An 11,645-nucleotide genomic window follows, 5' to 3' on the forward strand; every position below is an offset into this window, starting at 1 on the left:
ATGCATTTGCTGATTACTACAATCGTAGTCTGTTTTTCAACAAGATGCGCCATTGTTCTGAGTCTTTGTTGTCGGTGACAACTCTAGGGGACATGAGATCAATAGGACAATTTTGAGACAAAGTTTGTCGAGTCCGCTTGCGCATAAAATATTTTGCAACACATCTGCATGATTGTGGGTAAGAGCACTACACATTCTGTGCCTAATTGGAAAAAAATAATCCCTTTAAGGATGCTGTGAGTCAGATTACTCCAAACAATAAATACTGACAATGAGAAGCAAATCTAACAGAAGGGATCGTGTTTAATTCACCATCGTCATTTATTGTTTAACTTGTGTTTTCGGATGTTGGATTTTTAGGAAATCTACATTTGTTGCTGAAGATGATAACTGTGTGTTGTTTTAATAAATAACACCTGATATTTTATGATTGTGTGCATAAAGCATTGGAGTGTGTTTTCCTCCAACTTTTTTTAACTAATCCTAACTTCTAGGTTTGTCTCTCAACTTGGAACAAAAAAAAAAAATCAACCATTTCCTCAACTTCCTGCTACTTTTTTCGTGGACTTGACATCAATATTTGTGTTTATTTGCAACGTCAGAGTGGATCAAATTCTGGGTAAAGGCCAAGTTGCTGTAGATAAGAAAATGAGGGACAAACTAAACCTGGATGGAGATGCTCACGATGGCGTCAGCATGATGGGCCATGTGCGTAAAGTGGAGAGGCAGGTGAGTATAGGGAAAAAAACCATAAAATATAACTTACAGAACACATCAGTTGCAATTTGTTTGCTGCTTTGTGAAATGCTCGTGCGAGGGTAGCAACTCGGACTTTCCATGTTTGGGTTTGTTGGTTGGTTGGTTTATTTTATCATTCAATTTGTTCATAGACCTATTTAAACGCAAGAGATCAAAATTAGAACCACATATAAAAATTGAATAATTATGAAAAAATGCAATCATCACTATTCAAATATTTAAAGACATTTTGTTGTGTCCTACACTTACTACACCACTTTTTTTCACAAAATGACAAAAGGCATTTTACGGAAAAAAAAATATTTTTCAGAAAGCGCTCTGATCAAAACTAGAGAACACACTGTTTATAATTAGAGATCAACAAATGACTTTGGCATGGGCAAAAAAATATGCAATTAGTAAAAAGTGTACAGGCTTCTGCTGTAAATGACTTCAGCACATCTGCGGCCACAGGAAGGCACTAGTCTCTCACAATTCTCTTATGTGATTATGGTCCATTATTCTTCTGGCCTCCTACACAGTTCGGTGATTGTAGTGGGTTTCTTGTCTATAGTTTTCTCACCAAAGATTTTCCAGAGGGTTGTGATTAGTACTCTGGACAGGCCATGCCATTAATTTAATGTTTTCACCTTCAAGAGAATGTTCTACCCGTTTTGCTGTGTGACATGGAGTATTGTCCTGCATAACAACCACTGTCTGATTGGGTGAAAAACGCATGTAAGGAACCATGTGCTGTTGAAGAAAGTTCCGATACTCTTTTGTATTCACTTGCCATGTAGTTGTAGAGAGGCCCAACTCCTGCTGCAGAAAACATGCCCCGAACCATGACACTTCATCCTCAACCTTTAACTGACTTTTTTACACACTTTGGGTTTAGTCTTTAGTCTTTCTCCGAACATAATGCTTCCCATCAGACCCAAATGAATTACATTTGCTTTGATCATGAAGTGAACGCTGGACCAGTTCTCCTCTGGCCACACAACATGTTCCTCAACAAAGCTCAGACTAGACTTTTGATTTTTTTTAATATTTCTAAAAATATATATATTTTTGCAAATGAGATTTGGTCACTGCAGTGTGTGCGTTCATTCCAGATGTTCTTTAAATGGCAAGTGAGATCCTTACCGTGTTCAGCACTGAACTGGCGAGCAATTCCAGGTGCAGTGTGGAAACGAATACCCATTGACATCCTCCGAAGTGACCTGTCTCTCTTCCATTTGTCTTCCGTGGACGACCAGCCGTCTTGGACTACTTAAATGAGTTGTAGTTTTGTAAAGATTCAATATTTTTTGAATCACATATTTGAAATGATTAACTTTTGCTAGCTCACCCCTTTTATTTCATCTGGAAAACCGGCTGCTGAAACTGGTAGTTAAAATACCAGTTAAATAGGGGTTGGCAGATAAACATAGAAATTAGCACCATGTGCTAGATTAAGTGGGAGACCCCTGAAAGAGTTCTATAATTTTTATCAGTGCATGTTTGGCAAATAACTGTTTTGTTGTTGTAGTGTTGTGAAAAAGAGTTTAGTGTCATGAAATAGACACAACAATACTGTTAAGCAGTGAATATGACATTTTTGCAGAATTATTAAATTTTTTACACGTTGTTCTTCAGTTTTGATCTCCAGTGTAGATTAATTTGTTAGTCAATTGGTTGATAGATACATTCATTGTCAGGCAATCAATTGGGGACCATCTTGGTTCCATATGCGTAACCAGCCTGTTTTGGGGGGTGATCAAGCACTCCCAAATCCAAGAACCCCAAAAAATTATAGAACTTTTAAAACTATTTTTCTTAATGAAGAATGTATAGGCCTAAATACAGTGGAACCTCGGTTTTCGAACGCCTCTCAGTTTGAACAAATCGGAGTTCGACCAAAAATTTAGAGAAATTCTTCCTTCGCTGTTGGGTCAAAAAGTAGGAGTTCGAACGCCGGTACGCTAGGGTGCGATGCTGAGCGGCGTATGGGTGTTGATCATGTAGATTGCCCCCACCCCTCGTGACTAACTGTTATCACGTGCGCACTTGCTTCTTTTTGTTTTCGCTTTTAATATAGGTGTAGGAAGTGTTTTAGCCCCTAATTATGCCTCCGAAGAAGGTCGATGCAAGCAGCAAAGTTGCTACAGGTGAAAAAGGAAAAGTTGTTCGTACAACTATTGCCTTTAAGAAAGACATAATAGCTAAATATGAAAGAGGTGTGAGAGTTTCCGATCTTGCTAGGGAATACAGCATGGCTAAATCTACGATCAGTACGATAGTACGATGACTTTAATGACACTGTCATGAGTCACTTTAAAAAAGTGCTAAAAAGAAGGCAGAAGCAAGTGTCATTAGATCGGTATTTTAAGAGAAAAGAACATACTTCCAAACAATAATTTTCCTTCCTCCTCCATCCCTCTCCCCACCGTCAACCTGCGTCTTCTGCTGACCACCACAAAGGTAAGAAATCCTATTCATAATTATTTTCTTTATCCTTTTTTTATTTTTACACGTTCATGTTAGCGTAATCTTTCGTATGGAAGACTACGATAACGCGAACGTACAATTAGCCTGGGTTAGCTTTGTTTACGTTAAACATTCAAGTTAAACATTCAGGTTGTTGGAACGGAGCAAACATTCAGGGTGTTGGAACGGAGCCCCCTTTTCAATGAACCGCTCACCACTTTTTGTGGAGACCCGGGTGCTAAATGACGTGTAAATGACCTGATTTTTTTATTTTTACACGTTCATGTTAGCGTAATCTTTCGTACAGAATATTACGCGAACGTACGATTAGCCTGGGTTAGCTTCATGTTTTCGTTAAACATTCATGGTAAACTTTCAGGGTGTTGGAACGGATTAAAACGATTTACATTACTTTTAATGGGAAAAATGATTTCGGTGATTGAACAAATCAGTTTTTGAACAGGGTTCTGGAACGGATTATGGTCGAGAACCGAGGTTCCACTGTATAATGAAAAACGCTAGCTAAAATGTAAAAAAAAAAAAAAAAAAGTGTTTGTGTGTGTAGTGGTGGAGTCTCTGGAGGCTCCGGTGTATTACAATGAGAGTATGTTGTTAAGGAAAACCAAGAGTGCCATAATGTAACTGAAAAAAAGGAACATTCAGTTAATAAAAAGGATCTTAAAACAAACATTCTACGAAAATTACCACAGCCAAACCATTTGGTTTTCCTACATAGAATGCCTAAAGGGCAGCATACTGAGTAGAAATGTTTCACCATTTATATTCAAACGTAAAAAATGTTTTTTATCCAGCCAGACACTCAGCACCCACCGAAGCAGGGGTGGAACCAAAAATCGCCCCTGCTTCGGTGGTTAGTTAGTGTTCATCAATTAATTTTGATTGTTATCTAGGTAGTTAGATTGATGATATCTGAGCTAGTTAGTTGTTCAGATTCTATATTGTGTTTTTTTTTTCACTTGAATAATCCATTTGTTTTATGTTTATTTAGTTATTGGGTTGTGTTATTTTATATGTTATGCAGGTTTATAATTTGACTCATGTTTGGTTCGTGAGTTAACTGATAAGTGGAGATTGGACATCAATTGATATTGAACCATTTCTTTTTTATGAAATATGCTAGGTCACAGGTGTCGAAAATGCAGCTCACGGTCCAGATCTTTCTTTACTTTTTTTCTTTTTTTCTCTCTTTTTCACTATCTGACTTTTTTCTCTTTTTTATTTCTCTTTTTCTATGTCACAGTCTCTCTTTTAATCTCTTGCTCTTTCTTCTTCTGTCTCCTTTTTTTTCTCTCATTCACACCCTCTCTCTATTTCTCTCTTACTTCTCTCTCTTTCTCAAACTCACTCTCTTTTTTCTCTCATTGATACTCCATATCATGGTCTCTTTTTCTCTCCCTGTCTCTGTCTTTCATTCTGTCTTTTTCTCTATCTCTCTCTTCACTCTTTTTCTTTCTTTCTCTTATTTTCTCTCTCTATGTTTCTCGTTCTCCATATCTTTTGTTCTTTCTCTCTAGTTCTCTCTCCCTTGATCTCTCTCTCTTTTGTTCTCTTTCCCTCTCTTTCCTCCCTTGTTCTCTCTCTCTCTCTCTCTCTCTCTCTCTCTTTCTCTCTCTCTCAATCTCTCTCCCTCCCCCTGTGAGTTTTTTTTAATCATGAGGCCCTTAAGCTAAGATGAGTTTGACACAGCTCTCTTAGGTTAAAAAAGCAGTTCTGTTTTAAAAGATGTGGGACATTGAAAAACAGCAACATAATTGGACGATGTAAACAGTTCATAGTCAACATAACGAACTGGCATCCTATGCAATCTCATTTACAGATGTCCAATACTAAAAACAACAAACTGTGAGTCAGTGAGTCCATCGGTAGATAAATTAATTTGTCTTTTAGGCATCATTCGGTGACTCGCTTGGCTCGTTAGTGGTCAGTGGTTAGTTTGATTATTACTTAGGTAGTTAGATTGATGATCTCTCAGCTCATTATTTATTCAGTTAATGTATCTGTTCATTTTGTTATGTGATCCAGTGTTTTATGTTTTATCAGTGAATAGGTTGTGTTTTGTAGTTAAATGTTTAGTAGATTTGTCATTTGGACCATGTTTGGTTAGTTATCAGAAAGTCACATCGTTGAATGTTTTCAAATCGCCTTTAATTCGATTGCTTATCAATTTATCTGGTTACATTGTTTTATTCAGCGGGTCATAATTGGTCAGGTGCATTTTGAGTAAGATTAGAATAGAATAGTCTTTGTCATTCATAAAAACTTAGTGGAAATTGTTTGGAACAAGATGAGTCATGCCACTCCATGATAAACACATAATAAAGACTTAAAAGAGAAAAATGAGAGAATAATAGATGGGCAAAAATATTTAAAATGTAGTGCTAGGAGTGGGGCCCAAGTTTTAAGTGCAATATTCCTTCATAATGATGAAAATGAAAAAAAATGAGTGCTATAAAATTTAGCAGCAACAAGATAGCCAAAAATGTTCCCTATCTGTGTTCAAACGTGTTTTTTTTCTCCTGCTTCCAGGTTTCCTCTATTGAGTGCAAATTAGACTCCCTTTTGGATGTGTACCGTCAAGTCCTGCAGGGAAGTCCCTCTGCCTTGACCCTGTCCTCCCTGCCACGATTTGAGCTGGAACAGCACCGCAACTCTAACTACCCGAACTCCATCCTTGACCAGGAACCGCCTTCCTACCCGCCGTCTACCTCCTCGTTGTCTCCGTCACCCCTTTTGTTGCCTGACAGCCCGTACTCTACACTGGTTACCCCAAATGGCACCAGACGGTTGCACGTTTCCGACCTGCAACTCCCAACTCCTTCTGTAGGGGATTTTACCCTTCAATTGCCTCCTGTCATGCACCCCTCACAACTGCCCCGACCTGTACCGGATGACTTGGTGGCACATAGGCCCGGACTGGGCCCCTGCCTTGTGGTGGGGCCCCGTGAAGAGAACGGCTTTGTGCAGATCCGGGAGAAGCCCAGCCCCAAGCCTGACGTCACCTGGAGGCGACATGTAAGCCTAGGGGTGGACCCTCTGTGTATGCTGTCGCCGGGGGATGCCGCCTTGGGACCTGAATTTGGAGGCACCCTTGAGAAGTCCGTTTCCATGCATGATCTTAATCGAAACAAGGGCAATGAATGGAGTGGCAGTGGACTTTACCTTTGCAAGCGCAAACTGGGAAGTGCTTGGAGCCATTCGGAGTCTGACAGAAACCCGGCTGCAGGGGAAGGTGTTAGCGCTTCAAAATATCTTAGTCATTCACCAAATATGCAGTTGGCCTGATCGCACGTACATAAAATCGCTGTAAGCACTCTTTGGAAGGCCACTTTTAGCCATACGACAAGGGTCAGGAACCTATGGCTAGTGCACAATGTTCCCTGTAATCTTCAATGGGTCTGAGCATTCACACTAAGTCTGTGAGCATCGCTTGGAACAACAGTGAGAAATATCAATCCCAAGTGTGGCTGGTTGCCTGAGATCAAGTTACTGTACATTTTGTTTGTTTCCAGCAATGCAAAATTATTTTTCACATTTGAATAAATTGCCTAATGTAATATTGGTAAGGTTGTATAGCCCACAAATGTTGTTTTTACAACAACTTTTACATGAGATTTCCATTTTTTTTTAATTATCTTTTGTTACATAATACTAAATTTGTGCTGATTTATTTAGTCAGTTGCACAACACAGAACTGTATTTAATCACACTTTTTAGTGGAAATACAATGCGGGCAACAAGATTGACTAGATATATTTGAAAATTGTTTGAATGCACCACAAGACTAATCAAAAATACCCTTGACGAGTCTTTTTTTCTGGATTTTTTCTTCTTTTCCCCGGCTTTTTTCCTTACATTATACTAAAAATTTGGGGGATTTATTTAGTCGGTTGCACAATACATAAATGTATTTAATCACACGTTTTAGTGGAAACAAAACTGACTTGGACATTATTTGAATGCAACACAATACCATTCAGGGGCAGCACGGCGAAGCAGTGTTTAGCGCGTGTGCGGCACAGTTCTAAGGTCTTCGGAACCTCCTGCGTGGGTTCAAATCTAGCTCCAGACTTCCTGTGCGGAGTTCTTATGTTCTCTCCGTGCTTGCGTGGGTTTCCTCCGGGCACTCCGGTTTCCTCCCACATTCCAAAAACATGCATTTCAGGTGAATTGGCCGGTCCAAAAATTGTCTCTAGGTGTGAATGAGCAAGTGAGTTGTCGGTCCCCGTGTGCCCTGCGATTGGCTGGCAACCAGTTCAGGGTGTCCCCTGCCCACTGCCCGGAGATGGCTGGGATGGGCTCCAGCCCCACCGCAACCCTAATGAGGATAACGGTACGGCTAATGAGATGAGATGAGATGAGATGAGATGAGACAATACCATTCAAAAAGTTCCCCTTATTTCTATCTTTTCTGTAATCTTTCCTCTTTTTCCCTGCTTTTTTCTGCTTTTTTAAACTATTTCCCTTTTTTTCTTAAAATGTTTTCTCATTTTCTTTCTTTTTTCTTAGTTTTTTACTTGGTTGTTTTTTATTTTTATCTTTTTTTAATTTTTCAAATTTTTTGCTTTGCCCACCCTCTTCTTCACATCCTCTTCCTCCAGACTATCTCTTGCCACATACAAACCCAAATACTTAAAAGCATCTACCTCCTGCAACATGACACCATTCAACAAAATCTCTAAACTACCTATCTCACAACCTCTAGAACACCTCATTACCTTACTCTTGTCTGCATTGACTTTTAGCTTTCTTCTCTTACACACTCTATCAAAGTCCACTACAAAGGCACTCAATCCTGCGGAATTCAGCCACCACAGAAGTGACATCCGCAAACAGCTGACTTAAATGCAACCCACCATCACACACTAAACCTGCTCTGTCTGTAAAACAGTAAATATGCGTGCAAAGCACCCCAAGCAATTTTATTGGGTGAGCGGTAGGGATGGGTGGAGCTATGCAAAGATTGCAAGCACTCCCTCATTTCTTTCGCCCCGTACTATCTGCACCGAAGTAAATACCTTGGGATCCCTGTTTGCAGAGGTGTGTAAGCTTTTTACAAAAGAACTTTGCCCGCAACTTGAAACCATTATTTATGACAAAAATGATGGTCAATATGAGCTTTAACACTCTTAATTAAATATAGGAGGGAGACAAATTTTAAGTAGTGTATGTATATGGGACACGGGCTCTGGCATTATTATTATTTCATTGATATGATCAAATGTCACACAGTGAAATCAAATGTGCTGAGAATTAGCTTGTGTCTAAAGAGAGGGTTTAGTGGTTTTCAAATATATTGTGCGTCTTGTTTCCCCCCTATTTAGATATTCTATATAACACGCTACAGTGGGCATTTGCACGTCACACTGGGTATTTGTATATTGTATTCTTTTTGCTTTATTATTGTATTATTCTCAGCTCAGGGATGCTGCTGGAAATGTGAATTTCCCTTCGGGGATGAATAAAGTATCTATTTATCTATCTATCTATCTCTATCTAAAAAAATCTTAATATTTTGCCTTTATGGCTCTTAGAGTAAAAAAGGTTTCCGACCCCTGCCTTACAGGATAGGACTTGCTTGTGAATGTAAATTTTGTGCTATAATCTGTTCATTTTTAACTATTTTTCCATGTGGATAACATTTATCTATCTATCCACCCTGGTCATATCCCTCGAGAGGGGTGACCTACAACAATACAAATACATACAAAAAAAAAACGGAAAAAGTAGTACAAACACACACAAATTTTGGGACGATGGCCAACCCAAAAGCCCAAACACCCAAACAAGTTAAGCACCTCACCACCCAGGTTGGTCATGCTTTCGTCCCTCCAGATGAAACGGGACACAAGAAAACGGCCATGTCACTCGAGTCAGGGTGACACAACACACTCTTCTGTTCAACACCAGGGCCCAACAGCTTTCACTGATTTACCGCTGCCGCATCATACAGGAGCCCTGCCATTCCCTTAGAACATCTCCACTCATTCCTATCACCAACAAGAGCTCTAGCTTCCACTATATTCAGACCTCTTTCCTGCAGTGCACTCATAACACCATCCATCCACGTCAACCTCTTGGTCTCCTTCCATTTACTTCTGCTCTGTAGATCTTCTTCAACATACACTCCTCATCCACCCTCTCTATGTGTCCAAACCAACCAAGTACTCTCTTGTCCACACGCTTGCTCAGTTCCGCTACTACTCCAGTTCTGCCTCTCACAATTTCATTTCTCAATCTATCCAATATTGTCACTCCTAAAATACTCCTCAAACATGTCATCTCAAAAATATTTAATTTTCTTCTCAAACCTGCATTCAGGCTACAAGTCTCTTCACCAAACAATACAGTCGGCACAATCACACTCTCATACAGTCCCCTTTTAACATCCATACTCATACTCTTGTTGCTCATCGCTCTCCTCAGAGAACCCAAAACCTTGCTTCCTTGATTCACTCTGTGCAACACCTCGCACTCCATTCCACCAACTGCAGCCACATCACAACCCAAGTACCTAAAGCTTTCAACTTCTTCCAGCACCTGTCCATGCAACCTGATTTCTAACGCCATGCCCACTCCATCACGTGAACACTTCATCACCTTACTTTTCCCAACATTTACACATAATTTACGCCTATCACACACTCTTCCAAACTCCATTACCAACCTTGTCAATGTTTCCTCATAATCAGCCACAAGCGCTGTGTCATCTGTAAAACAACAACTCACTTACCTGCCACACTGTTCAACTGCCACACCGTTCCACTGTCTGCCAAATACTCTTGCATTCACCTCTCTCACCACACCATCTGTGTACACATTAAACAGACATGGTGACATCACACACCCCTGTCTCACACCAGTCAACACAGGGAACCAATCACTTGTCTCACTCCCTACTCTTACACATGCTCTGCTGTTCACATAAAAACTCTTCAACGCTTCCAACAACTTTCCACCCACTCCATACATTACCAAAATACAGAGTGAACCTAATCAAATTTGAGGAAGAAACTCAACTTTGTTTCTGTAGGTCTAAAAGGGTCTGCAGATCTAAACAGCTATTAAAAATGCATTTCATTTTTTTAAAAAACACTGGTACACAAAAGTACCATGTGTAGACTTAGAGGATCAGACTTGCTGGTGAATGTAAATGTTGTGCTATAATTTATTCATTTTTCACTATTTTTTCCATGTTGATAATATATTTACAAAATATTCCGGACTACAGAGTGCAACTAATCAAATTTAAGAAAGAAACTCAACTTTGTTTCTGGACAAGGCACCCCAGATTTTAAGCCACAGGCCGAAACAGCCATTAAAATGTCTTTCATTTTAAAAGTAATTATCGGGGAAATGTTGAGTTCGAGAAAGTAACACGTAGGCCAGTTTTTGTCTTAGAGGGCAGGACTTGCTGCTGAAAGTAAATGTTGTGTTATAATCTGTCTTTTTTTTTTAACGTGGGTAACATCTCATCTTATCTCATTAGCAGCACCACTTATCATATTTACTGTAAATCCCGGACTACAGAGTGCAACTAACTAAATTTATGAGAGAAACTCAACTTTTTTTCTAAAACAAGCTGCAGCGGATTCCAAGCGACAAGCCTATACAGCCATAAAAAATTATTTGATTTAAAAAAAAAAATCATTAAGGAAATGTCTATTGCAGAAAAGTAACACATAGGCCGCTTTTAGCCTTCCATGATAGGACTTGCTTGTAAATGTGCTAAAATGTTTATTTTCAACAATTGCATGTGGTCAACATCCATCCATCCATTATCTTCCGCTTGTCCGGGGTCGGGTCGCGGTGGTAGCAGCCTTAACAGGGATGCCCTGACCTCACTATCCCGAGCCACTTCTTCCAGCTCATCCGACAGGATTCCGAGGCGTTCCCAAGCCAGCCTAGAGACATAGTCTCTCCAGCGTGTCCTGGGTCGTGCCCGGGGCCTCCTGCCGGTGGGACACGCCCGGAACACCTCCCGAGGGAGGCGTCCAGGAGGCATCCTTATCTGATGCCCGAGTCACATCAAATTGCTCCTCTTAATGCAGAAGAGCAGTGGCTCTACACAGAGTCCGTGCCGGATGACTAAGTTTCTTACCGTACATCTAAGGGAGAGCCCGGGCACTCTGCGGAGGAAACTTATTTCAGCCTCTTGTATGCGGCAGCATGTTATTTTGGTCATAACCCACAATTCATGACCACAGGTGAGGGTAGGAACGTAGATCGAACCATAAATCAAGGGCTTTGCCTTTCGGCTCAGCTCCCTCTTAACCACGATGGACCAGTACAGGGTCCACATAACGGCAGACGAATCACCGACCCATCTGTCGATCTCCCGTTCCATCATGAACAAGACTCCAAGATACTTGAACCCCTCCACAAGATCTCATCCTGAAGCCGGAGGAACATGCCACCCT

The 11,645-nt window shown here is 40.3% G+C and overlaps 1 protein-coding gene across 1 annotated transcript in view; it reads left to right on the top strand.

The window, feature by feature from the left end:
• Positions 1-6,768, top strand: part of LOC148353441 (potassium voltage-gated channel subfamily KQT member 4-like) — a 132,390-nt gene extending 125,622 nt beyond the window's left edge. Inside the window, exons 12-13 of the mRNA XM_088351990.1 lie at positions 603-729; positions 5,755-6,768. Coding sequence (XP_088208116.1) covers positions 603-729; positions 5,755-6,510 — 883 coding nt within the window. The 3' untranslated portion in view covers positions 6,511-6,768. The remainder of the gene's footprint in view (positions 1-602; positions 730-5,754) is intronic.
• The last annotated feature ends 4,877 nt before the right edge of the window (positions 6,769-11,645 follow it).

The sequence above is a fragment of the Urocampus carinirostris genome, chromosome 13 (genome assembly GCF_059441175.1).
Source record: "Urocampus carinirostris isolate Australia breed hairy pipefish chromosome 13, RoL_Ucar_1.0, whole genome shotgun sequence".
NCBI classification, from domain to species: Eukaryota; Metazoa; Chordata; class Actinopteri; order Syngnathiformes; family Syngnathidae; genus Urocampus; species Urocampus carinirostris.